Source organism: Podarcis gaigeae (assembly GCF_964106915.1).
Source record: "Podarcis gaigeae genome assembly, chromosome: 5".
NCBI classification, from domain to species: Eukaryota; Metazoa; Chordata; class Lepidosauria; order Squamata; family Lacertidae; genus Podarcis; species Podarcis gaigeae.
The window spans coordinates 56,022,058-56,049,633 of record NC_139681.1 but is presented as its reverse complement, the minus strand read 5'-3'; the positions used below and the strand labels follow the sequence as shown (position 1 = coordinate 56,049,633).

General features: G+C 41.9%; 1 protein-coding gene across 2 annotated transcripts in view; it reads right to left on the bottom strand.

The window, feature by feature from the left end:
- COL17A1 (collagen type XVII alpha 1 chain) overlaps positions 1–27,576 on the bottom strand; it is a 59,261-nt gene that overhangs the window by 19,970 nt on the left and 11,715 nt on the right. Inside the window, exons 5-34 of one of the 2 annotated variants that reach the window (XM_083741535.1) lie at positions 26,093–26,224; positions 25,203–25,250; positions 24,487–24,522; positions 23,907–23,954; positions 23,158–23,301; positions 22,024–22,179; positions 21,117–21,188; positions 20,326–20,394; positions 19,183–19,263; positions 15,813–15,977; positions 15,004–15,093; positions 14,306–14,350; positions 12,969–13,118; positions 11,559–11,753; positions 10,853–10,882; positions 10,111–10,128; positions 9,062–9,115; positions 8,579–8,683; positions 7,163–7,225; positions 6,561–6,596; positions 6,279–6,332; positions 5,623–5,658; positions 5,416–5,451; positions 4,901–4,963; positions 3,811–3,846; positions 3,362–3,433; positions 2,623–2,649; positions 1,435–1,470; positions 487–522; positions 295–375 (exon numbers count right to left, since the gene is read on the bottom strand). In XM_083741535.1, coding sequence (XP_083597661.1) covers positions 295–375; positions 487–522; positions 1,435–1,470; positions 2,623–2,649; positions 3,362–3,433; positions 3,811–3,846; positions 4,901–4,963; positions 5,416–5,451; positions 5,623–5,658; positions 6,279–6,332; positions 6,561–6,596; positions 7,163–7,225; positions 8,579–8,683; positions 9,062–9,115; positions 10,111–10,128; positions 10,853–10,882; positions 11,559–11,753; positions 12,969–13,118; positions 14,306–14,350; positions 15,004–15,093; positions 15,813–15,977; positions 19,183–19,263; positions 20,326–20,394; positions 21,117–21,188; positions 22,024–22,179; positions 23,158–23,301; positions 23,907–23,954; positions 24,487–24,522; positions 25,203–25,250; positions 26,093–26,224 — 2,214 coding nt within the window. The remainder of the gene's footprint in view (positions 1–294; positions 376–486; positions 523–1,434; positions 1,471–2,622; positions 2,650–3,361; positions 3,434–3,810; positions 3,847–4,900; positions 4,964–5,415; positions 5,452–5,622; positions 5,659–6,278; positions 6,333–6,560; positions 6,597–7,162; positions 7,226–8,578; positions 8,684–9,061; positions 9,116–10,110; positions 10,129–10,852; positions 10,883–11,558; positions 11,754–12,968; positions 13,119–14,305; positions 14,351–15,003; positions 15,094–15,812; positions 15,978–19,182; positions 19,264–20,325; positions 20,395–21,116; positions 21,189–22,023; positions 22,180–23,157; positions 23,302–23,906; positions 23,955–24,486; positions 24,523–25,202; positions 25,251–26,092; positions 26,225–27,576) is intronic. The other variant, XM_083741536.1, reaches the window with a different exon arrangement.

Sequence of the window (27,576 nt, the reverse complement as noted above, 5' to 3'; positions counted from 1 at the left end):
TTGCAAGCAATTTATCCTCATATAACATGTTTTATGTTAGGTATTTTTGATTCTTATGCAAACCTTTTTAAAATATATGCATTTTGTGAATATTAGGTGGTTGAAAACTGCATCACAAAACTGAAAATTTCAAAGGATGGCTATGTTTCGGTTCTCATATTGTTTGGGAAAGCGTGTATTTGAAAAATTCAGCTTTAAATGTGAACCGAACAGATTTCACCTTCATCCCTACATATGGAGAAATATTAGGAATAAAGCAAATAAAAAGGGCAAGGAATTTAAAAAGGTTCTCACCTGGAACACCTGGTGGGCCTTGAGGACCAACAGCCCCTGGTGGACCTGGAGGTCCTGGGACAGAAATAGTTGATGCACCATCTGAAACAGCAAAAAGTTCCACAAATCACTTTGTGAGGAAAGATTATGGCACCATGGCAGTATGACAATTATCAGGCATGGGACTTTTCCTGCTACAGCAGTGATACATACCTGAAGTAGTAACCCGGCCTGGTGCACCTGGTTCACCTGAAGAAACAGGAAAGGAAAGGGAAAAATGTTACCAAGGCTTCAATGATAACAAGTTTATGACCCATGATATATCTGTGCCATTAAATACTTTGCCAAATGATGATTATTATAGTAAGATTGGCAATTGCTGGTATAAGGACACAAAAGTGGCTCTAATGGCAATTGCCCCAAATGATTCTCAGAATTACCATAAGTATATGCATCTGTTATCAGAAAAGACAGGGCTGCCTTATGTCCAAAATTTCCCAGACATAGCCAGGATTTGCCCTTCGGAAATAGCATCCTGGAGGAATTTCCGAAAATCGTTTAAAATGTCTGGGGAAACTTGGGTGCATTGTTGATGTTTGGCTCAACAACCTTTGTGTTTTTGTGTCCGGATTTTCACTTTTTGAAATATGCAACCCTAGAAAAGGCCCTGTGAGCAACCAGTAGTACTCCATATTTCTCATCATCCCTATCCAAAGCCAGAGGATGTGAGACTTTTGTAGCCGACAGCAGAGTAGGGGCAATTCTTTGCTTCTACTCCTCACCTTTTCCTGGTTCATATGCTATGCAAGCTGCATAGACCTGTAATAGTAGTATGATGAGAAAGGGCATGAGTCCCTCTGTTTGGGCAGGTAATAGAGGCCTCCACATTAACACCAGAACACCTAAGGTCCTGAACAGAATGATTTTCCACCTGCTTTTGTTTTGAGGAACAGGGAATTGCACAAACAGGAGCCTCTGCATGCTTAAGACAGGTAGTCACAGAGGGCAAAATCCAGTGTGCAGGCTAACTGCAGCAGAGGGGTTCTTAGACAATCTGAGGGACTAAATAGCCTGGCTAATGCAGTGTTGCCCTGGTCTGAATGTATGAACAAGAGCATTTTCTACTGAAAACATGCACATCCAATATTCATCTCTACTCACCTTTAGCTCCTGGTCGGCCTGGATTGCCTGTGAGTCCTGCAGAGAGTTAAAAATGAAAATTCAGTATACAAAGTACCGTACATCACAGTGTGTGTGAGAATGCTATAATACTGGACCATAAAGAATCGCGTATTCAAAGTTCCTTCATTGCAAGGCATATCTCTCTCACACATACCCTTCCCAGATATTGCAAAAGGCAGCCTGCTTTTGTTTCATTTTCATTTGTTTTCAAAGGACGCAGATTCTTTCATAAACATGCAAACACCTTTCTGTCCATCCATATCAGTCCCCCAGTACTTGGAGTGCAATCTATACCCCCATTCTCAGATATTTTGAATGGATCATTTGGAATGCACCACTTGCTAGATGTAATCACAGGGCACCACAATTCAATAAGGATATTGACAAGCTGTAACGTGTGCAGAAGAAGGTGACCAAGATGATAAAGGGTCTGAATTGCAAGCCTTATGAGGAACGGCTGAGGGGATTGGGTATGTTTAGGAGAATGAGAGGAGATATGATAACCATCTTCAAATATTGAAAGGCCTGTCTTATGGAGGCTGGAGCAAGCTTGTTTTCTCCTGCTCCACAGGCTAGGACCCAAACCATTTGGATCAAGTTACAAGAAAGAAGATTCTGACTAAACATCAGGAAGAACTTTCTAACAGGAAGAGCTGTTCCACAGTGGAACACAGCCCTACTATCTTTCCTTGAAGGTTTTTAAGCAGAGGTTGGATGGCTATCTGTAAATCTAGCTGCGATTCCTGCATTGCAGTATGTTGGACTAGATGATCCTCAGGATCCCTTCCAACTCTGCAATTCTATGAGATGCAGTTGCTTGCTTGCATGTTAATGCCATTTATATTCTGCTTTTAGGGCATAGCCCTCACAAGGCAATGTACAACTAAAGAAAATCCAATTAAGATAACATGCAACAGGTAACCTCTAATTATGTGGTAATCCCAGAATTACCAGGCTCACCACTTATCTAAATTTCCATAGCCAGGTATGACAGGAGACCAGTTCTCCATGTGGTTACATCTGCCACACTGTAAATGACAACTGTGCATTAAGTAGTTATTGTTTCCCACTAAAATGAACCTTCATTATCTGTTGCACCAAATTCAGCATTTTTCAGTGTTTAGTAGGTACTTAATGCTGATCTCTTTCCATACGTAGTGTATTTACCTGGTGGTCCTTGAAGTCCTGTAAGACCTAGGAAAACAATAGCAAACATTTGAAGAGGTTCAGAATTTACAACCATGGTCTTAATTTCAGCAAGTAAGAACCTGGCCTTTTCAACTGATTCAACAGCATCCAAAATGGAAGCCACTGCTGCCTAGTCCTTTTCACTACATCTGTGATCAGCCCTTGCCTTTTTTGCACCTACTTGCTTAACTCTTCCTTCATGTGTTTGTCATTTTTAGCCTCAGTACCTGCATTGTCCTCCCTTTTGGCCTTCTTTTTCATTTTGCTGATATAGAAGTTCTTTACACACACACACCCCTCTTTTCTGCCACCATAATGGTACAGTTCCCTTTCCTAAGTCTCTATGCTGAATATGAACCAGCTTGCAAACAGTCTGCTCAGTGAATGACGACTTTGGGCAAAATGAATATACGAATGAATTAAGATTATCCTCCTATCCCAAAACTACCTCCAGGATTTTCACTTTCCCTCATGGGAACCAAGCTACTTGCTTTCCCCTTCTCAATCTTTCTTGCCTCCTTGCTCGTCTTCCTATGGGGAGCCAGATGTTCCTTCAAGGCTAAGGCTACAGTAAGTCCTGGTGTTCCACCTCTGCTCCTCAGTTTGAAGAGAACTTTTCAGTGGCAAAGGGCACTCTCCACATGAAAACGAGAACACCTGCCAGGGGCTGTTCATTTGCTTAACAACCAATAAATGTGTTTGGTTTGACTTTTATTACCTGGTTGCCCTGCATCTCCAGGAGGTCCTGGTGGGCCTCGTGGGCCTGGCAATCCCATAAGACCTTGCTCTCCTAGGAAATAATTGGAGAATTAGTATTTTCATTTTATGCAACAGCAATGTTCACTGAAATTCAGAGCTACTCAGACCAATGGAACTGTACTATTGTTTCATTTGTTTACTTATTTTATTTCTGAATTGCTTGCTATGAAACATTAAGAAGTGATACACTGATAAAAACAAAACTATAACCAACCAAATGTGCAATGCTATATTCGAGATCTGCAAGCTAAGCGCCATGGGATTTGGTAGAAGATCTTGCTATGCAAGATACACCACCGTCATAAAAATTATGGTGGTAGAACATTGTAAATCCATGTCCAGACCTATTTGGTGTTATTTTTTCATGTTTTTCTCTATCATGAAAAGAAACAGAAAGCAATCATCTACCTCTGGAGCCTTGCCGTCCATCTGGTCCTGGTGGACCTATACAGACAAAAGAGTTGGTTAGTTATATCATAGAATCATATATATTTGTTACTTAACACAAAGCCATACAGAGGAAGATAGCTAATAGTTTAAAGTTCAAGTACATTTGGCTGAAGGTATATTTGTATAATGTACATCTTATACTAGTAGCTGCATTCCTCGCAATGTTCAGGAATTGTATGAAATCTGAAAATCAGTGCCATTTTTAAAGTTTCAGCCTACCACCTTGATTCAAAATGACATCCAATTATATCCAAACATAGAAGAAAACCTGCTCCTTGACTTCAGGAATGATCATGCAAAATTTCACTATCTTAAGAAGTGTTCAACTGCATAATGAACAGATGCACAACTTTCAAAAATACATAGTACATAAGTGAACAGGTATTGTGCTGGTGCACAGTGCTTAAAAGTGCCCATGACACTCACCCCAAATTTCTACTGCCGCTTCACTGAATAAATCAAGCCAGAACCCCGCAAATGGTAGCCACAGTTGGTTATTGAATTACTACTTAGGATTTGTTTGAGGAAAACAAACCACACACCTGGATTCAGACTGCATGACAAACTAGACTCGGGCTTGTTTCAATCCAATGCAGCAGCAGCAGCAGCAAGAGCAGGGGAGCAGCACCAAGATAACTTTTGAACAGCATACAACAGCACACTGCTCATTCAAATAAACCATGGTTTACTGTGGCATGTGAACTGGGCCAATATAATCTTATCAATGATCAAGTGTACAGAAGACATACAAGCCTTCACTAAGTGACACAAAGAGATCATTCACACATGACTTAAAACATGCACATATGCCAGTCACACCTCTTGCATCCCCCAACAGCGAGGAACATGGAATCACAGAATTGTAGAGTTGGAAGGGACCCTACACTGAACTGCATTTAAAAAAAATGCTTTCTGTCTTTTGAAGGCAGCTAAATTTCAGTCCCTCAGATTGACTTTTATTCTGAATCTTATGATCCAAGAGTCCTAGAGACAGTGGTTTGAAGTAGATTATCATCCAGAAAGGTTAATATTATATATTTTCACTCACCTACTGATCCTTTAGCTCCTGCTTCACCTGGAGGCCCAGGTAGTCCCCGGGAACCTGGTTCACCTGCAAATCAAACAGGAATGGCTTAGAATGATGTGCACAGTTCTGCTTTAATGGGTTGCTGCTGGTATAAGAACCAAAGAGGTGAACTATGTAACCATCTTCAATATCAGATTAAAATACAACATGCAATTCTTGCAGGTGCTTCTCTTGAGATCACATCAGAGTATCAAGACCTGGGTGAGAGCCAGTGGCCAAGTCTTAGTTCCTGTCATAAGCTCCCAGTCTGAACTGCTTCACTGCTGATGCTCCCAGAAAAAACCTTCCTGAGCTTTCAGGTTTTCTACCTTTTGAATGGAGGGAGCCCATGGTTCTCCTTAGAACTAGGGAAAAGCCCTTCACTTCCTGCCTGTCCTCAAGGATGACAACCTTCCAGGCACACCTCTTAGTCATCATGGGCAAGCATGGATGCTCATGTGTTGTCATTTCAAAATCCTTGATAATTTACTACATACCTGTAAGACCACGGGGTCCTTTTTCCCCTTGATCTCCTAAAAGGAAAACACAAAAAGAAAAGTTGATATTATGCAATTAATTCACAATGAAACTTCCCCATCAAAGCAAAAAACATATTAATGGCAAACATATAAGGAACACCCCAGTGACTGGGGAAATAGGAGTCTGATAGCTATTGAGGAATCACATATTATTATCCAGCATACCTTTGGTTCCAGGTGCTCCTGGGGTTCCTCTTTCACCTAAAAACACATAGACACAATGGAATTGGGGCAAAAAGATTGGATAGTAAAATCATTCATCCATATTGGACTGAAAGGAACAGTCAAGGTAGGACATCTGTCAAACTCCTAAGGGAGGATTCTCTACACCCCAAATATCTTTAATGCTCAATGTAATCTGGATTAGACTGCCTTGTCTTTATTCATTTTATGAAATCCACTCTGGGAGCTTTTTTAGGTAAAGAGAGGGGTAAATAAATAAATAAATGATATCCAAAGGCTTTTTCCCAATGATATCCAAATGATATCCAAAGGCCTTTTACCAACACATGTCAATTCACTAGAAAATTAAAAAAATACACACAGTTTTGAACATGGCACTCTCTCTTTCTCGTCTTTATTTTTCCATGAACACATGCATGCACCCACTTTTTAAAACTGTTACCCTCACCATTTAAATAACTTATATTTTTCATTTTATTATTTAATTTCAGTCAAGAGGTGCTCCCACGTCCTCCTTGGGATAGTGATTCAACTATCTGCTACAGGTACTCAGTAGATACTGGCAAAAAAGAACCATATATTATTTTCTCTCCTATAATTTGAAACAGATAAGTTGGGCTCTGGGCGCTTATTCATACCTTTACCACCTGGGATACCAGCTTCACCTCTAAATCCTTGAAGCCCAGGAGGACCTAAAAAGAAAAGTAAAATCAATAAGGGTCAAGCACATAATATATGAAGTTTCTGAAAAGCAGAAAATTGAGTGGATGACATATTTTATTTGTAGCTCTCTCTTTTCTTTTTTCTTTTGTATAGTTTTACTACTTTTGAGCCAGGAGAAGCAATATACCAGATGCTGCAGGTTACAGTACCTGGGTTTACTATATTTTACAACTACATAATGAGAACATCATACTTACCAGGAGGACCATGGGGACCTGGTGAACCCATCATACCTAGAAAAGGAAACATTGCAACTGCTCAGGAATTATGTGATTTAAAGATGAACAAACAATACATTTGCAATCTCATGCACACAACTTTTTGTAGCACCAAGACAACATGGTTGGCATAAAAAATACCAGCCTGTATTTCCCCCCATTTAATCTGGATTTATAGGTAAAGAAACCAGTTGCCAACAGCATGTTTGCAATATCTGAACAACCTGTTTGCAATATTAGATGCATCTAGAAGTACCCTTAGCCTACACTACGGTCTAGGATAAAAATAAAATTCTTTTAAAAACACATCAATGACCATGCAGAAAATTTGTGTATGTAAATATAACAAGAGAGGATAACTAAGAACTACTCCATTGTATTTTAAAATATACACCCAGTTTATTCTGAATAGCCTCAAATATTTCCTTTGTCACAATAAAGCCAAGGGGTAAAAAAGCAAAGTACTATTAATGTGTTCAGCCTCACTGTTGCAACTCATGTTTCCTTCATAGATAACTGTTGAGCTTTTTTATTTGTGTGTTTTTTATTTGTTGTTTTTCCTTGCTAGTGACTAAATTTACCTTTGAGACCAACAGAACCTGGGGCACCGGGGGGACCTTGAGGTCCTGGTTCGCCAGGAGTACCTGCAGAGTAAAATGTGAGAGAAATCCATTAAGTAACCTACTGAAGCCTAATTCTTTCTGTCATGTTTCTCCTTGGTTTCATGGCCCTGAATCATGAAGACCAACTACACAGCACTGATGTTTGTTATTATGTTCAGCCTTAGCAGGAAGATGCTTCTCTTCCTGACCCTGTTGATGCCAATGTGGTTGGTGGGGTTGGTTACATAGTCTATGAGATAGTCAGGTGACCCCATTCAGAATAATAAGGTTACAGTTAGGTAGCGTTTGGGGGACAGCAGCTGAGTAGTGTTTTCCAACCCTCTCTTTCGTCACCTCACCCCTCAACACCATGAGCAGAGAGACACATTCTGTAGGAACCAGAGTTCTATGGAGACAGATAAGGTATTGTTTTCCCTGCCACAAAACAAACTCCCATTGTAGTTTCATTGTATCCCATTACTCATATGAATGACTAAGGGCTGGTAGCCCCATTTACTTGGCATCTGAGGGGCATGCAGTTGTGATCCCCAGCCCTGTTTGTATCGCTGATTAATGAGTAATTAAAGTACAACCGACAGTACATTACTGGGAAACAAACTCATATCTCAGCCCAACCTTTCTTACATTTTGGACAAATACCAGACTGTTACTGCCTTTTCCACAACAGTACTGCTGACATTTAATGCAACTGTTGAAACTATCCAAGTGTGAGTTACATCACAGTTATTATCATACCCATGCACAATATGAAGGCAGTGTTTTTCAAACTATGGGGTTCCTAGGAATTTTATCTGGGCAAGCTTCCCCTGAAAGGCAACTTGACCATTACTACTGAACTTCCCCAGCAATATATACAGTGGTACCTCGGGTTAAGAAATTAATTCGTTCTGGAGGTCTGTTCTTAACCTGAAGCACCACTTTAGCTAATGCGGCCTCCTGCTGCTGCTGCGCTGCCGGCATGCGATTTCTGTTCTCATCCTGAAGCAAAGTTCTTAACCTGAGATAATATTTCTGGGTTAGCGGAGTCTGTAACCTGAAACGGATGTAAGCTGAAGCATATGTAACCCGAGGTACCACTGTAGTAGACACAGGGGTGTCAAGTGTGTTTTGGATTGGTGCGGGGCAAAAGAGCTCCAAAAGTCCTAGTCATTGCCAAGTATCACATCCTTTACAATGCACAGGATTTCCTGTCAGACATTCTTTGGTAGACAAGCTGAAGTAGCAAGTGTAGCTTGAAAGTAGAAGTTTGAAAGCCACTGTCATAAGAAAAAAACATCTATTAAGAGGGCCTCCCTTCCCACAATAATTTTGTAATATTCATAGAAGTGATCAACAATGGTAGGTGGGAAAGCAAGACACAAAAGTATTGTTTACCTCTGTCACCTTTCTGTCCAAATCCAGGTGCACCAGGCTCTCCACGAGGTCCAGGAGGTCCCTCTCGCCCTCTTTGTCCCATGGGACCCTCCATGCCGGTTTCACCTGAGGAGAACCAGTACCTTAGAATCCAGGTCCCAACATATGCCACATTCTACTCAGTTGAGCTAAAAAAATCCCCTGTGTCAGTAGCTGCTGCCCGCTGCCCCATGTGCTGAGCCATTTCTCAGCAGCTTCTCAGGAAAATATCAGGAACTGCTGGATGCTCGCTAATAAGGCAAGCAGTGTCACTGACTTCTCGGGAAAGAACCTTGCAGACTGACTTGGCCATTGGCTCCTCCTGGGCTGGATGTATAAGAGGGCGTCTTGTCACAGTTGAAGCTTTGCTTGAGCAACAAGGTCTACCTGAGATCTAGCGTTTCTGGCCCTGCATTCTGGCTTGCACTCTGACTCAAATTGCTCATTATTCTTTGATCTGCTTACCCATGCTGCCTTTCTGTCCTTTTGGCCCTTCACGCCCAGGAATGCCAGGAATACCTGTTAAAACGACATTATTTTTCTTTTTATAAAACAAAACAAATGATATTAAAAAGAGCTATGCACTGCTACTTTGTGACATGCAGGGAAATGTAGAGAAGCTGAAATGAAATCAGCATTAATATCTGAATTCAAGTTTTGATTGTTGCTTCAAATTTAACATTTTCAATGAACTGTGGCAATAACCAGATGAGTTGGTCTGAAACAGCATCAGTTTAAGGGCAAGTTTAAAAAAATAAGAATGTGGGGATCAAACACTGAGTTTTACTATGGCAAACCACTCCCAGATTTGATTTAAAATGAAGTCTAGTATCATATATTAAATTTTCAGTATTTGAGTTCTACAGTTCTGCCTACTCCCCTGCAGAGACCAATCTGTCCTTAGTGAAGGAATCTGTCAGTAATCGCTCTTTTTTCCATCTCATCTTCCAATGAGTATCATCTAATACAAAGGCAATCTAAGTGCCTTACTGCAAATTGCTGCAAGTCAACTTGAAGGTACCTCTCATTGTGCTTGTGATGTTCAGACTTGACAAAACAGATCAAGTTGCAGCAACTGATCACAGTGGGAAGCAGAGAAAATGAACAAGGTGTTCTGCTATTCTCCTCCCCACTAATTTTAAGCACCCTACCTGCAAAATCCAAATTTCTCTTCTCTTTTTCAGTGCACTTATATATAACTAACAGTCCAATAATATAAGAATTTCTGAGCTCTTTACATCTCAGATAGTACCACAATTGTTAGGCAGGTGTGCCCAATACTAATCTCTTCCTTAACAACAATTGTTGCTTAATATCAGACGCTAAACAATCCAGCATTTAGACTATTGATTCCCGCCCCCATTTCACATAATGATGGCATAATTAGAGCACCTGTACAGGTTTATTGTCCTGATTCCTATGGAAGCTCCATTGCACACACATGCTCACACAAAAAGAAAAGTTACTCCAAATATGTTGTCATAGCACATAGGAACTGAGAATCGTAAACTCACCTGGGGTGCCCATATCGCCTAAGACAGAACAAAAGGGACAGAAATGCATCAGTTGTCGGATCAAAATAAGGCTTTGCTCATTTTATCAACCTCTCTCTAATTACTGTCACACATGGGGGTAGTTCTGGGAGATCATAAAAGGCAGTGTCAAAGCCATCTCTAGGTCAATCAGCTCTTCAGCTCAGCTGAACCAGTTTACTCCTTACACCTTTCTCTGTATTTCTTTGGAATAATTTTTTCCTGTGAATTCTCTACATTTTAAACAAATTGGCTTGTGTCTAATGCTGCCATTCATCTCATGCAGCAGACTTCCCCTAGTGCAACAAAACTTTCCCATTCTCCCCTCTCCCCTGCAGCCCCTTAAAAATGAGCACCCTCAAAATCTGCTCGAGGTTGGGGGATTCTCTAGAGTAGATTTTGTGAGGAGTACAGGGAGAGGAAGGGAAGGGGACGTCCCGTTGCACAAGTAGAACATTGCTTATGTAGTGTTGTATGCAATCCATTTAAACCAGTTTGAAACTGGTTTGAAAGTGGTTTATCTATCATGGCTTCCCATGGAGAATCACAAGAAAGGTAGTACTTCAACTTTCTCATAGAACCCCATTCTGGGTTGAGAATCATAATTATCGGGGGAGGCGAAACCCATCCTAAACACTTGTTAATTTCTATGACACGCATTACTGAAACTAAGAGAGATCCCTAATACAGTACATATCAAAACAGAGATGCAGCACACGGGTACCTTTCTGTCCTGGTTCTCCTTGGAAATAACCTGCAAAGGAAACAAAATGCTAGTCATATTTCTGTTGTGCAAATGACCCAAAACTACTTCTGGCTTAATATAATGACAGAAAGGCAGTGCAATTAAGTGGAATGTATGTGCAGTTAGGAAACCAGATGCATTTTGTCCTGGAACCTTTTCAGTTGGCTATGGATCTTCTTTAGACTACTTGCCCATTATCACAAAATTAGGCTGCATAGTGTCATCCAGTTTGAAATCTCTTAGAATGTTTAAAGCCAGGGAGTAAACATGGCATCCTGGAGCCAATGGAAGCCTAATTTGCTCCTAATTTTCCCCGTATCATGTCGCTTGATACAGCAGCTTTCTCAAATATAAGGATCCTCAGTACTGGAGGAAAGGAATGAATGCTCCACCCTCTAGACATCTGGGTATGGCATTATTTCAGATAACCTCTGGAATTGCACTCCATTCATTAAAACTTGTGTTAGTCTTTAATTTTAGTTTAGTTTAGTCTTTTGCTTTATACAAATATACAGATTGGTTTGGACTGACCTCAAAGTCCACATAATTCAATTATGCTCCATTCTCTCCCTCCAGTTTAATTGTGTTATAGGAAATTTAGGAGTGTAGCTAAAGAACACTACACATTTTCTGGCAAATACGTTGCTTCTTTTCCTATCCTTGTGGAATTTTGTGGGCTCCTCACCTTTGCTTCGCTCCACATCCAGCCTCTTCTTCATTAAAAACCACAACTGATCGTCATCAATATCACCCTGTACTGCTTTATATCTCTCAGAATGTACAGCATGTATGTTTTCAACTGTGTTGGGTTGAACCTGCCAGCGGCTGGCTTGGGATTCAAGGATATCCACCCGGGATCTCAGCTTCTTCACTTCTTCCGCTGAAAGACGAAGAAAGAAACAAAGAATTAGATGATCATTAGATAAACAAAGAATTAGATGATCATTGGTTTTAGTATTTGCATGTGTGAATACAACTTTAGTCCCCACTCCATGCCTCCATTCTGCTGAGATGAAACTTAGGGGTCCTCCAGACTGCTGTTTTATCGCAGGTGTATTCTTCAACAAGTTCTTGATTCAGAAATGGTACATTACTGGTGGATTTATTCTGCTTTTACTTGCACTGTGAAGTGTCCCCAATGCTACTATATTAGCACTATCCAGAGGAACTATAGAACAACAAAAACTGACCAAAAAAAACCCAAACAAAACCCAGACCATTTGTGATAGAAAAAGTTATAGGGTTTCATCAGGAAGTTTGGGACATGCACTAACTGGAAGTGAAGCAATGTGACTGCCCCCACATTTTTGCAGACACAAACAGTTTTGAAAGTGAGGTTTTGTGTGACTGCCCCAATACCATAATAATCACAAATAGTTATGAATGTGGGGAACTTTCTGAATATAAAATGCCTAGGGGTGGGGAGAGTGCAACAGAAAACCTTCTTGAATTGTGGGAAATTTAACAATTCTGATACAGAGCTTCTTCCAAAGAAGTGAACAGTGGATTCTCAGAGGAGGATGTGTGTGAGTGTGATATATATATCAGCTGGTAGAGCATGAGACTCTTAATCTCAGGGATGAGGGTTCAAGCCCCATGTTAGTTGTACATACCCAGAGCATTTTACCTAGGAAATTCTATATCATCATATGACTGGCCAATCAACTCAGATTGGTCAGTTCTCTAACCAAAGTGAAAATATGCAATTAAGTTGAATTGTTCCTTTTCAGTGAAGGCATCCTTCCTGCATTGCCCATGGGGAGAAAAACAGAATGGCACTTGGGCTTCCCAGGTTCTTCACAGAGAACTTTGCCTAGATCCCTTCACCTCAATCCTAAATAATTTAAGACCATGCTCTCATCATAATCAATGGCCCCATGTTTGTTTTGATTGCTCAGTAGTAGTTGGTACAGAGTACTACTTGTGGGCTTCTTGCAGACTTCCCATAGGCACCTGGTTGGCCACTATGACTACAGGATGCTGGATTAGATTGGCCTTTAGCCTGATCCTGTTGGTCTCCTCTTGTGTTGTTACTAAGCCATCCCCTTCCTTAGCTGCAACCCATCACTTCTCCTGTTCACTTGTAATAACTTACCCAGAGCAATAAGCCCAAAGAGTAGACCAAGGAGAAGCAGCCAGGCTAACAGCAAGCCTAAGAGCCACTTCCACCAGCTGCAACAGGAGGCACAGGGGCACCAGGCTGGAGCAGCTCCTGCTCCACCACATCCATCATCACCTCGGATTTCTATAGTGAGAAGAGACATAACAGTAAAAGCAGGTTAGACAAGGGAGTGTGGGTCCACAAAGGTGTAGGCTGGAAAATGTTCCAAGGTGTCCCACACAAATGTTTGTCAAGATTCTTTTACTTACTGCCTTCCATTTAATGATTATTAACCAAATTTATAAATTGGCCTTCATCACATAGAAATTGCATAGCGCTTTCAAACACCATATATATATATATATATGAAGTTCTCTCCATAATGGCTTCATTTGGGAATCATGACAAACCATGGTTAATATAATGACTGGGATGAGCCGAGCCCCCTCCCTTTGGTTCATGAACTCCCCACCATTCCTTTCTCCCCTAGTACAGCTCTAATTAATCACATTTAGCTACCACCTAAACTTAACTTTGGGTTTCTGAAACAAGCCAACTTCAAAACTGCAGTAGTGTGAAGATGGCTTCTTTCATACAAGCCATAGTTAGGATTAACCATAGTTTGTGGGGCTTGAACAATGTGTCACACTGTAGTTATTTTTAAAAATGGAAGCAAATGCTTCCAAACTTCTCCTTGTGGCTATGAAAGGGAAAGGGCACACCAAGTAGTGTGAGGTTACTGCTCCTTCCCATCATGGATCAGTTATGGTTCATCTGATGTCTGAACACAGCCATTATATTTATCTTTCTTTAAATGTAACATCCCAAACTTGGTGAGGGTTTGTGTCATGAAGTGATTAAAATCACAAGAAATGAACCAGAACTCCCCAGTTTAAGTCTCTGCCAAAATCAATGGGAGTAAGAAAGATTTTAAAGCTTGACAAAAGATTTCAAATGGCGTTACACTTCCTCTGGGGAAACTCTCTAGCAACTGAAGTAAGAGAGACATCTGGGATTGATATTCCGGACTCAGTAAAAGTACATGAAAACACTAAGTGAGCTCTTGTGCAGCTTCTGTTCGCTTGTGAGGCATAGACAGGAGAACTCCCTGGTGGGTTGTGATTGCAAGTTGCAATCCCCAGTGGACTGAAACATTTCTACTGGAGTGTCATTGACTTTGGTTGGCATGTTAAGGAACATTTGAGCTTTGGGTTGTAGTTCTGTTGTGCCTCTGCATATCAGCTGTTAGCGGGGCTACATTTTACCTAGTGACATTTTAAAGCTATAATCACTATAAAACATTGCTTCCCTTCTAAGGCAGACACACTCACCTGCATAAGTAGCTTTGTCCTTTGTTGAAATAGATCTTAGTCCTCCTATTAGAAAAACAAGAACAAATGCTAAATAGTCTTCCTACACGCAGCCACACTATTTCTAAATGAAATTCAAGCCAGGGCAACAGCTGCCAATCCAAACAAGGATCATGAGAAAAACAGTTACAGTGTGGCTTCACTGATCAGATAATAGGGCCACAATTTTGCAATTTTCATCATTAAGGGTGGTAAGTATTAGACAGGTTTCTGCAACCCACATTGGAATTTTTAAAAAATGGAAAAGGATAAGAAACCCTAAAAATAATGGTGCAGAAGCATCTGCAAAAATAGAAAGCAACAGTTGCAAACAACCATGCACAACCACAAGAAAGATACCTTTAAAGAAAATGTTTTCCCCAAAAAACCCGACTCACCCTAAAGCACTTCTTTCACCTCCAGAATAGCAACACCTCAATTATTTCCTGCACATGGCACTTTCTAGCACATATGTATAGAGGGGAAAACATTGTTTTATCATGTATAGGTGCCAAGAAGCCACAAATTACATCCAGTTCTCAACACGTGATTCCATGGTACAATAGCCACCTACACAATTTTCATGTATGTTAGTGTATACAAGAACACACATATTTATTTCTATAGCTATGTTGGAAAAAATATTATTTCCACTTCAAGGCAGAGAATCAGAGGTTTACCATTAGTTTCTGATTTCAGATAGGAATCTCCGGCATAAGAGGAAGAGAAAGCCTGCTTGTCTTTCTTTAGGGTGTCTTCTGAATAACAGCCTGTAAACAGCCCAAACAAAATACATTTAGAAGTCTCTCACAGTAGATATCACACCTGGTATGTCTGAACTGACCAAGTTCCAGTACCTTTGGAACAATCTTCTTCCTCATTTATGTTGACTTAGTTATTATGGGGTGATTACGTTGTCTACCAAAAATATGACTCCACTACTCCCAGGATAACCACATAGCCACTGATTTTGTGAATACACAGGGACTGGAAACAAGCTCTCCACACTTCAGGTCAGGGGCTTTAGAAGCAAACCAGATGTGACTGGGAGAATCTTTTGGCAGATGCAACTTGCACTGCTCCCACAGATGCTCTCAATAGCGCACAGACGGCTGGGCTAAGAGCCACCACATGCTGGTCACTGGATACCTAATGAGAGTAGCACAACCAACCCCTGAAAAATACCTTGCATACGTGCATCGTAGGACCAGTTCATATGTTGCCACAAGAGTTTTACATAAACTACTTATAGTTTTTGAATATTCAGTGGTATATGAATCTTGATAAACAAACAAACAAACAGCATGGGAGCTGGGAGTCAGTTAACATTTGCATGGGAAGGAATTATGCTGTCTCCCCATTTAGACCTTACTAGAGTAGTATAAAACTAGACCATGGGAAGGCAGCTTCTACCCCACCAAAGTAATGTCTGAGTTAAGTCTAAAATTGCCAATGGGTGTGACACGTGAGAACGAGGCAGGAAACAAACCTCCACTGAGCCCAGTGCCGGAAGCACTGAAAACTTTTCCACTGTCCTTGGTCATGATCAGCAGCTCCACATCTTTCTTGGGAGCCACGTTCTCTTTCTCTAGGAGCAGGAACTTGCAGTCCTTGCGCAGGATGTCATCATTCTGAGAGCCTGTGGTAGTGGCAGCTGGATGCCATTGAAAAAGGTAAAAGTAAATGAAAGCATGCAACTATTGCACAATAGCCCTATGAATATCCAAGCTGTTGGCAGGAATGTGCCATTTCCCTGTTCCGGCCTCATCATATATTTTGGGGACCAGAACACTTGGATTTCCATATTTAGGGGACAATTTTTTAGTGAAGATCTGTCGGATGCCAGACTACAGAGTTTGGTGGCAGACCATGCTAAGCAGGTGGCATGCCAGATACACCACAAGCATGGCATAAATGCCAAGAGAAGGACTCAGACGTGCTGGCGGAGTGGCTCCACAGGCAAAAGTTTGGTCTAGTGATTGCCAGGAGGACACTGATCAAGTTCTGAGGCTGTACATATGCATAGATCCCACCTGCAGGGGAACCCAAGTTTTCTTGGGAGCAGTATGCTGCTCCTTGTGCTGCTGAACTCATGTGCTGGAGGCACTGTGGCATCACTGCACTATGGCCATGCCCTCAGATCAGCTGGCATGGAATGCCTCCCTCTGTTCTGTGGCTGGTGTGAGTGCATAGCATCTGCCATGCCCTGGGATTGGTGGGCAATGCTGGTGTTGCCAAGGATGCATTTCTGAGGCATTTACATTTTTTATTCCCAATAATAATAATAATAATAAATTTTATTTATATCCCGCCCTCCCCAGCCGAAGCCGGGCTCAGGGCGGCTAACAATAATCAAATAATCAAACAATCAAATAATCACACATTCTAAAAATATTTCATTATAAAAATTAATTAAAATCAAATTAATGGCAACCGATTAAGCAAAATTCTGTGCAGGTTGCCAGAGGAGGGAGTCAGGCTGCGCCCTGACCAAAGGCCTGGTGGAACAACTCTGTCTTGCAGGCCCTGCGGAAAGATGTCAGGTCCCGCAGGGCCCTAGTCTCTTGTGACAGAGCGTTCCACCAGATTGGAGCCGCAGCCGAGAAGGCCCTGGCTCTAGTTGAGGCCAGCCTAACCTCTCTGAGGCCTGGGACCTTGAGGATGTTATTATTTGCAGACCGTAGGTTTCTCTGTGGGGCATACCAGGAGAGGCGGTCCCGTAGGTACGAGGGTCCTAGGCCGTATAGGGCTTTAAAGGTTAAAACCAGCACCTTAAACCTGATCCTGTACTCCACCGGGAGCCAGTGCAGCTGGTATAGTACCGGATGAATGTGATCTCACAGTGAAGACCCCATAAGGAGTCTCGCCGCGGCATTCTGCACCCGCTGGAGTTTCTGGGTCAGTCTCAAGGGCAGCCCCACATAGAGCGAGTTACAATAATCCAGTCTGGAGGTGACCGTCGCATGGATCACAGTGGCTAGGTCAGGGCGAGAGAGATAAGGGGCCAACTGCTTAGCTTGGCGGAGATGAAAAAATGCCGCCTTTGTTATTGCTGTAATCTGCGCCTCCATAGAGAGGGAGGTATCGAAGATTACACCCAAACTCTTAACGGATGGTGCTGGCACTAATTGCACCCCCGCAAGAGATGGGAGTTGCCCCCTCAATCCCATATCGTCCCGCCCCAGCCAGAGGACTTCTGTCTTCGAAGGATTTAACTTCAACCAGCTCCCACGTAACCATCCAGCCACAGCCTCCAGACATCTCGCCAGTGTGTCTGGGGCCGAGTCAGGGTGGCCATCCATCAACAGATAGAGTTGGGTGTCATCAGCATACTGATGGCAACCCAGCCCAAAACTCCGGACAAGCTGGGCGAGGGGGCGCATAAAGATGTTAAAAAGCATCGGGGAGAGAATCGCACCCTGAGGCACTCCACACACCAAGGAGTGCTTTCTCTTTCTGTACTGGACTGAGCACGTGTTGGATAGGGAAGTTGTTCTGCCGCGGTGTAGCGGCAGCTTATCCCTGGCCCCAGTGTAACTGCAGTAGAGGATTGCTTTGCCCATTTTCAGACAGTTATTTAAAATTCCACAAATGTTGGATTCAGACAAAATGCAGATTGGGTTACAAATTTATGCTGGGTAGAAAGACACTTTTGCTAACACTTTCAGTACATATATAACAGGGGAAAGCTCCATCTATTGAATTCCTGCCATAGTTGTTAAAGGCACTGGAACATGCTAGAAAGAAAAAAAGGTGAACATCCTATCCAAAAAGGATGTATCAAAATATTTTTCTGCTAGGGTCTTTTGGCCCTTTCTGCTGTAGGCTCAAATGTAAATTTAAATATTTGGACTATCAAAATGTCATTTTCAGTATTTGGACTGTATAATGTCAATTTCAGTATCTAGACTTGTAAATGTCTTATTGCATTATGTGCTTTGACACCCTTGGCAATGCTAGCAAAGGCACCAAAAGTACCAACATCCGCAAAAGCACAGGGTGGAAAAAGTCTATATGGGTGAGAACAGGGAATAAATCCCATATGGGTGACAGCAGGGTTTGCTGCTGTCTTGATTAAAATATGTTCTTTTTTTAGTGATAATGGGTTCATGGAATTGCCATGCAAGCAACTGCTGCCTTTGATTTATCCAACAAAACTATGAAGAAATGTTTCTGTGAAGACCGTCTGGCATACATTTTAAATTAGGGACAATGATATCAGTTTTGCAATTAGACTTCATGATGTAAATCCAAGTCAGCTCCCCTTTGAGAAAAATGGCTGCAAAACAGGCATTAGGGAGAAGATTAATCTGTTCTCCAAGTGCTTTAGTGCACTAGGCCTTTATTCTTGTTTTCAAAATGCAGCAGCTGCATCTAGTGGACAATCTGGATAACAACACACATTCGTAGGGGCTGATGGGAATTTCAGACCTGTGATATCTGGAGTTCAGTTTAGTTCCCAACATTTCTACATCAGTTTGTAATTCTTTTTTTTAAAAAAAAAATTGTCAGCATTTTAGTGCAAATTTATCCTAATAGGCTTTTTTTGGTATGCGATTTTTGCAAGGAATTTTCCCTAATATAATGTATTTTTATATTGTTGTGTGTTTGCGGGGGGTGGTCAGTCTGTATGAGGCCCGAGTCCCTTCTAATCGCCTGCATCCAGCAAACATTTCTATACATGAAAAAACTGCCACTAGCATGTCCTCAGTAGTGCCTATGACATCACTAGTGACACAACCCCACCTCCCCATTCCATGACAGACATGTGTATACTATGGATTGCAGAAAAGGTACCATTCCATCAGTTATATCGAGACTGGTTTTCCATATAATGCAAAATGAAAACGAAGACTCACCAGTTGTAGATGAGGTGGACACACCAGTGCTAGTCACGCCATAGCTCTGGGTTGTATTCTTCTTTGCTCCATATGCTGTTGCTAATAAAGGAGAAGAAGAGAAAACTTCAGTTCACAGTTTGTAGAAGCCAAAGAAAGAGATCTAGATATCTGTTTCCCCACCACCACCATTTATTTATTTTTTGAGTAATAAGCAGAAGAAAACGTATTTCTCTGCAGAGAGTTGCAAGTTACTAATAAATAATATTTTATTTCATTTTATTAAAGTTCAAAGCATTTCAATGCAATTATCCAAACAACCCTTATAACAACCCTGTAAGGCAGGTGAGTATTATTGTGATAACTCGGCAGTACTTAGGTACAGTGTCTGCTGTCCCATCTCTACTAATCCTGTTTGGCTGTTTGGACTCAGGGTACTCAGCATGGGTTTAGGCATGGTTCCCAAGTAACCTGCTTGGTCCCTGGTTTTAGCATGCCCTACTCTCACAAACCCCTAATGAAAAAATAGTGCTTGGCAGTGGAATCCTATACATATGTACTCCGAAGTATGTGTATATGTTGCACTGTGATTAGCATATGGGTATAAGTGATTGTTTCATCAATATCTGGCGCATTAAGGAGTTGCTTTGTACTCAGTCAGACTCTTAGCCCCTCTAGCCTGGTATTGTCTTCTGCACAGACTAGCAGTTGCTCTCTAGGACTTCAGGCAGGAAAGTCCTACCTAGAGATGCTGCGGCTTTCTGCTGTGTGAGATGAAGGACCAGAAAGCACCCCTTCTCTACTCCATGTACAGAAGGGCAGCTGAATCTTGCTTCCACAGTAGAAATGGGACAACTTCTTTCATTGCATCTGTCACTGCTGCCTATAGTAATCTACCGCCTGAGGTGTTTATTTCACGTTGCCAAATACTGGGGCCAGGTTTATAGCCCAGTGCCTCACTCGGAGCATCCAGTCACAATTAAAATTAGTGAATATGCACAACATCAAACTGTCTACAAAGGCCTGTCTGAGGCTAATCCATGGCCAGCATGTACAGAAATAAGGTTTTAAAAATATTCCATGAGGAGCTGAATTTCTCAAGTACATGTATGCCACCCAAATGGCTCATAAACTAGGTATTTTCATAATGTTCTGTTACCTTACCTGCGGTTGTGGTTGCAGTATTGGCAACACCAAGTGTGCTTGGAGCCAGGTTGTTCTGAACACCAAATACTGCAAATAAAAATATCCTGGGGTGAGATGCAAGTTTGCTTTTTTTTTTAAGTAAATAGCCATAGTGACTCACCACAGATAAGAATGGTCTGAAATTAACCATGCCCAAAAATCGAAGACTTCCCCTACACTGCACCTAATAAACTGAGCTAGTCTGTCATGTTTCATATTCATTTCTAATTGTCCTCTCAGAAGTGCACAAATCTCTGTAACATATTATGCAAGAATAAACTTTTAACTTTGGGAAATAGCTTGAAAGTTCTCTTTACAATTCAAAGTTTAGAGGAAGGGCGTGGAAATCTTCCTTGCTGATTCCTAGGTTCTGAGTGACCTGCAAAGCAAGGAATTGCTATGCAAGCCTGGGTGCCAGACCTGAAGACCTTCTGGTTTGGGTTACAGGTAAGGACATTCCTCTGACTGGCACCCAGGCTCAGGGACACACTGCAACATTTGTGTTGCTCATTTCACTTGTATTTATTTTATGTATTTTTGATTATCTTCAGTAATACTTTTTTTAAATCCTCTGCTGCAGGAGTTCCAAGCCATCCCTCAAACAGGTGTTACTGTTTACAGAGAAGGAGCTTTAAACGAATCCCACAAACTAGTCCAGGTGTGCAGATGCCACTGGCATGGAGAACTGGAGACCAACCCCTTTGCATATCCCTCTCCCGATGGCCGTGCATCTTGACAGGTGGGATCAAGGAGGGAGGGAGAAAACACACCTGTGGAAGAACTGCTGAGACCAGCATGCAGAGCTGGGGAACTGGGAGCCAAGTTGTTTGGGACGCCAAACACTGTGGGGGAAGGTAGGGAAAAAAGGAAGAGACTGTTGACTATGTAGGCAAGGTCAGAAAGATTCCAACACATCTGGGAGGTGACACAAATCACTTGTCCTGTAGCAGAATGAGCAGTAAACTTTAAACTTTTCCATTTGAATTCCATACACTGAAAGAAGTCTCTAAAACATGGCGGAGGGGTAAACTGTGACCCTCCAGATGCTGTATCTGGACCACTCCTGTCATCAGTGACCACTGACCATATTGCCTGGGGCTTATGGGAGCTGGAGTCCAACAACATCTGGAGCGCCATAAGTTTCCCATCCCTAGCCTAAAACCACTGCACTTCGCCCTTTGCAGACGTCTACCCTAATCTTGCAAGCTGTTGTTTAGCTGGCTGCTTCACAACTCTTCTTTTACTGGTACTCGGTTGTACTTTAGAGCCATCTAAATTTGCTTTACTAAATTTAACATTCCACTGAATAATATACCGTATATGTCTGAAGTGAATGAGTCCATTAGAGGGCACACATCCCACCCTGATCCTATATATTGTCCTCAAATTCCAACAGTCACTCAGGCATCTTGGCCAGAAGGGGCAATCCTTCCCAACTTCCAATATGGTTAGCACTTATACCCGTACAGTGAAGGCAAGTTCTGAAACCAACTGAGGAATGGCAATGAAAATGTAGGAAAGCCATGATGGTGCAGAATATCCACACTGCATGCTTCCTTCGTGGTCTTTAAGACTTCTGGTATTGAGTAACCACAACTGGCCACCTCATGGTTTTCAGAAAAGGTTATCTCGGAGCTTGTCTGCAGAATTGCTATGGCCGATGCTGTGAACATGTACCTGATCCAGTAGAATGTGCTGCCGTGTTCATCAAAGAGGAGCTTTGAGTCATGTTGTTGTGGTAGCCACCGAGAGACGACCCTGCAGGCAGGGTGGAGGACCACATGTATGGTGGGAGTGCCGCATTCAAGATGGTCGTGTCGTATGTCCCAGACACTGGAAGAAAAATCAACAAGCAACATTAAAAACCATATTTCTTTATATAAAATGCATGATCCTTAGGCAATGTGGTTTCTTTTTCTGTTCCTCTCACCTAAACAGCACCATAAAATATGAAACTTGGTCTAATCTGTTTTTGGTGTTTCCTTTTTTAAAAAAAACAAGTTTATATACGGTAGTCTTCAGAGTTATAGAGAAAAACATGAATATGTGCTTCAAATTGGTTTTAAAGCAGGCATGGCTAACCTGTGGCTCTCCAGATGTTGTTGGACTGCAACTCCAGTCCCAGCCAGCATGGCCAATAGTCAAGGATAATGGAAGCTGTAGTCCAGCAACATCTGGAGGGATACAGGTTTCTCATCCCTGTTCTAAAATATCATAAACCGATGGTGATCCCTAGCAGAGTTTTCAGTGGCCATGGAATTGGACATCAGCAGAGATCCCTTGTTTGATTCAAATTCTTTCCTTGCCCTCCTCACATTGAGCATATTTGCTTGCTGCAGTTGCTGCCTATTTGTCAGGAGTCACACCTGAGTCCTGACCTTCTAGCTTTTAACTAACACCTCTGACCTGGTATTTAGTCTAGAACAGGGGTGGGAAACCTATGAACTACAGCTCCTATGACCTGTGATCATTGGCCATGGTGGTTGGGGCTGATGGGAACTGGAGCCCAGCAACACCTGGAGGGCCATAGGTTCCCCATAGCTAGTGTGAAACTACTTTCGATGAAACTAAAAAAAAGAGTCATGCAATGGTGCCACTCAATCATTGCCAAGAAATAAAGGACTGAAGCCACTTCACTCCACTTTTTGGATATTAGGAAAAAGCATGCACCTTTGAACAATCCTGTGATCCTTGCACTGTTGGCCTGAAAAGAATACAACCATTTGCAGCCTCTGCCACCCTCTCCACCTTATTCTGTGATTTGATAGATTAGAAATATACTGGAATTCCTGGGGTCCAGCAATGAGATACCTGATTGGCTGCTCTCTGTCACCATTTTGGTTTCCACAACAGCTTTTTTAGGTATCGGGAGTGTGCTTGATGGGGATCGAGTTGGGCTAGCACTAGCTGACCGACTTCCCCGAAGTAGTCGTTTGACATCGTCCAATTCTGTCCCTAAAAGAGAAGAGAGATATTGGAGACTTAAGCTCAAAACTTGACAACGTAGGTAGAAAATTAAAAGCATGATGTTGGTAGAAAATTGTATGCTTTATATGTTTGGGTCTTAAAAATGACAGATGCATCTGAAGATGGATAGAGCTGAACTGTGCAGGCCAAAGCTACACACACACTATACCTTTGAAGCATATTCTTTACCTCAAAGACTTCTGGACACTGTAGTTTACCCCTCATAGAGCTACAATTCCCAGCAACCCTTAACAAACCACAGTGCCTAGAATTCGGGGGGGGGGGGAGAACATGTTTCAAACATGCTTCAAAATATAGTGGCTGCTCCACCTCAACATCAAGGACTCCTCTTCCCTTGAGGCCACAAGAAATGTCTTAATTAGATTATAGCGATCCTTGCTCCTCGTGTATTTTTTGTCATCCCGTATACAGTTTCCGGCCAACAGATATTAGGAAAATATCAGATGGCATCATGGAAAGAAGGGCTACCAAATGGTCAGAGGAAGAGTTCATCACTACAACTACTGGATTATTAATCAAGGAGATTCAGCTACCCTTTGTTCAAGTCCACAAAAAATAGCTCAAGCACTTACACCTGGTTGATGGAGAAGCACTCTGCAGCCTCACTCGAATTTCACTCTCTGTACAAGACAAAATGAAAGAAGAGGCTCATTGTGAAGGGAGAGGTAATGGTAACTGGATACCCTGTACGCACCTTTGGCATGAAGAAGGTTCATTGCTGCTGGTTGTTAGCTTGCCATGTGGTATGTTCTGTCAGTATTTAGACCACATGCAGCAAAGTTTGATAGAAACAGAATACTAATTTCTCCTCCACCATGGCTTGTCTGATCATTTTTTATGAGTTTATTATTATAATGCAATGGTGACAGCAACTTTTATAATACTGCACTCTGCTTACATTCCTAGACCTCCCACCAGCCCAATTTTCCTTTTACATAATATGTGCTGACATTTCAAAGTGTTGCTTTCCTCAGTAGCAACCTGCCATGCCTCATCATAGCAAACCACTTTTTAAAAAACTTGTGTGACTTGGCCTTAAAGAAAAAAGCTTTCAAAACAAACAAACAAACACTTAGCATGCCCACACACTCTTGGGCATGCCCAAATTAACTCTTTGGATCTCTGCAAAGTGTACGGTATATTATATCTTACCACGAGTTTGGCTTCGCCCCCTGGTAGCAGAGGAACCTGTGAAAACCAAGGAAAATGCAATTGTTTGAATTTTATTTTGAAAAATTGTGATGAAGATGAAAAGGTTGACGAAAATCCAGAATTCTTTGGGGGAAAGAAGGTTCTTTGAATAACCTGCTTTACAGGTATAGCATGTGTACACATCCTTAGAAAACACTGGAAGAATGATTTATGCTTCCAGTGACAGGGGAATGAGATCCTATATCACTCTTTATCCCCCTCCGATGCCACCCAGCTTCCTAGGGCCTGGTCTGATCTGAATCTGTATTGCAGCAGTTCAGGCAGGAATGGGAAGCACTGGCAGTACAGTGGTAACTAGCTCTTGGGCTTCCTTTCAGCTTCCTGGGACTCTGGCACAACAGAGATGGAGTGCTGCCCATTACTTTTGTAGATCAGGCACTTGCATATTATCCCCAAATATTAGACACATGCATTTCAGCTTCTTATCTACTAAAGCCAGAACTATTAGAAAGATTCCATTTCTTTCTAAATGCAAAGCTCTGCACCAGATGGAAACATGACAGCTAAGATATATACTCAAATCTGAGTCATTTCCATAATTCATTCAAGTGCAAGAGTATAGGGATTTTTCAACATTTTGAACTCCCTGACCATAAGGCGTTTAATATGCACCTGCCCTCAATTTGGCCTTCATAGTATTAATAACAGAAATGTACCAAAATCTTTTCTTGGAAACTCTGGAGAGGAATTTGCGCTGGAGCTCCCTACAGGGAAAAAACAAGAAGATTTCATATTAAAATTTAACTGCATGTGTTATATGGAAAGGGGGATTTCAATAGTATAACGTATCAGCATCGTGGTATATAGAGTATCCTGTAGTTTTCTCTGGAATTAAAAGGTGTCCCGAGGACGTATGTGGAAGATCTATTGATTAGTCTGCATGAGAAATCAGGAAATGATCTTGGCAAAGTGCAGAGAGAGGATTATCACTGCTGACGAAAGTGTTATGTTAGACAATGGATTACAGTGCTATACTCCAAAAAGGCTAAAAGGATCATGAATAGATATGACAATGGGGTGTGACTCATTGGAATAACAAAAGGGTCAAAAGTAGCAGAAGTACTGTAAAGGGCAAGTATACACTGGCCAGGTTCACGTGTCACGGTAAGCCAAACCATGGTGTCCCGAGACCACATAATTGTGTTGGATCCCAGAGAGGAGCTTACACCCACTTTGCTTTTCTCTGGCCCTTTAAGCACAGCACTGCAGCTAAACCGAAAGTTTGGCTTAGCTTGTAATTTGGGATTGTAGTTAAGGTCTCTCCTCCTCAAACACCATCTGTAGCCAAGGCTTGTAATATGGTTACAGACAGTGGTTAAGCAAAAAATCAAAATTTGGGTCAGCCACCAAAAAAATTAAAAAATTAAAAATTGGGTCAGCTAGGACCAGGAAAGATCAGAGTGGGTACGAGCTTCTCTGAAGGAATGAGCACATTTGTGAGGTCCCTGTAAGCCAGAGTTTGTGCAAATGAAACAGGCTTCTAGGATAGTTGAATAATTAGCCAACATAATCTGTGCACCCCTTAGTTTCCTTGAGACTATGATACCTTCATATGCTGCATGGCGAGTGGAATAGGTTTTTCGTTCAAAGGTTGAGCCTGGTGATTTGGTAAGAGTAGAAGAAGGAGTGATGGCTTGCTTGTAGGAGGAAGAGGAGGTATTCGTTCTAGCATTTCCACCTACAGATGAAACAAAACCTCCTAAAATGTATGTACAATCGACCAGACTGTGATGGAAATGACAGTCCGGTCTTTAATTTAATATTTATTACCTAGAAAAGGAAGCTTTTTCAGCTTGAGGGTCACATTTGCTATTTTGGGAAGGAGGGAAACAATGCCAGGGTGGGCTGAGCCAGAGACAAAAGTGGACCCAGCAAATGTTTAACCTTTGTACAGCAGGCTGGCTTGTACACAGGGTCGTAAATATCTTCCATTCAGCCACCAACAGGCTTTCATCCAATATAGTGCTAAATAACAACCCCGTCAGCTTAAGGGTTTACACTCGCACAACAGGCCTGTACCCTGCTCCTCCTCCCACAGACACCCTGAATCTTTTCGGGGGGGGGGGTTCCCTTAACCCTCCAGAGCAGATTTGGGTGTGGGGGGGGGGAGTGTGTGACGAGAAAGAGGGGGAATCCCATTGCACAAGCATAAATCCTTCTGCTGGGATGGTTACTAGCCTTTAGAAGTCAATGACATTTGGGGTCTCATATAGTCACTTAGGGGCTTTACGGAGTATTTCAGTTTCACACAAAGCCTGTGTGGTTTGCTACACATTGCAAAATCTGTTGAAGTGTGGATTTTGAAGAATGAGTGTGTCTTGGTTTGCATATTGTTTCAGGAACTGTGAGTTAAGTAGGTTTGCCTTTAAATGCAAACTAAATCAAACCCCACCCAAATCCTACTTGGAATAGTGTGGTTAAAATGTGGTTTGTCAAAAGTCCTGGTCGCTGCATATATTTCTGCTCTTGGATTTTCATGAGGTCTCCAAAAGCAGAGGGATAGCTGTGATCTAACATGATGCAGTCATGTGAATACTGGGTGAATGCCATGCTCCAAATTATGAAGAGAGAATGTACCCTTTGTAATCCCAGGAAGAGGGCTGTTCTCCTATATTTGCTTGTACTTCTGAATCTGGTGTCATTCAGTGGCTTCCCCATTAAACTGTTTGAAGAACAATGAACTTTTGTGAGGAAGCCTTTGCTTCCCCCTCCTCTGCCCTGCTCTCCAATTTTTACACTGACTTAGAACACACAGACTTAAGACACAGAAACATCAAGAGTTTATTAACTCAAACTGCTCTGACTCTTTTAATGTGGCTGTCAGCATCATACTTTCAATATGGATTCCTAAAGTATGTAGGGGAATTGCAAAAAGCCAGGACCGTTACAAGAAAACATGCTAATGTGTTCCATGTTAATTAACTAGGGGCGTTACTTCTCCTTCTAGGAGGTGTGTGTGGCCTATGGAGACCTTTACACCTGGAAGGTTTTATAAAGTTTAATGAAGCTGTGTGAGGTCTGTCCTGTCTA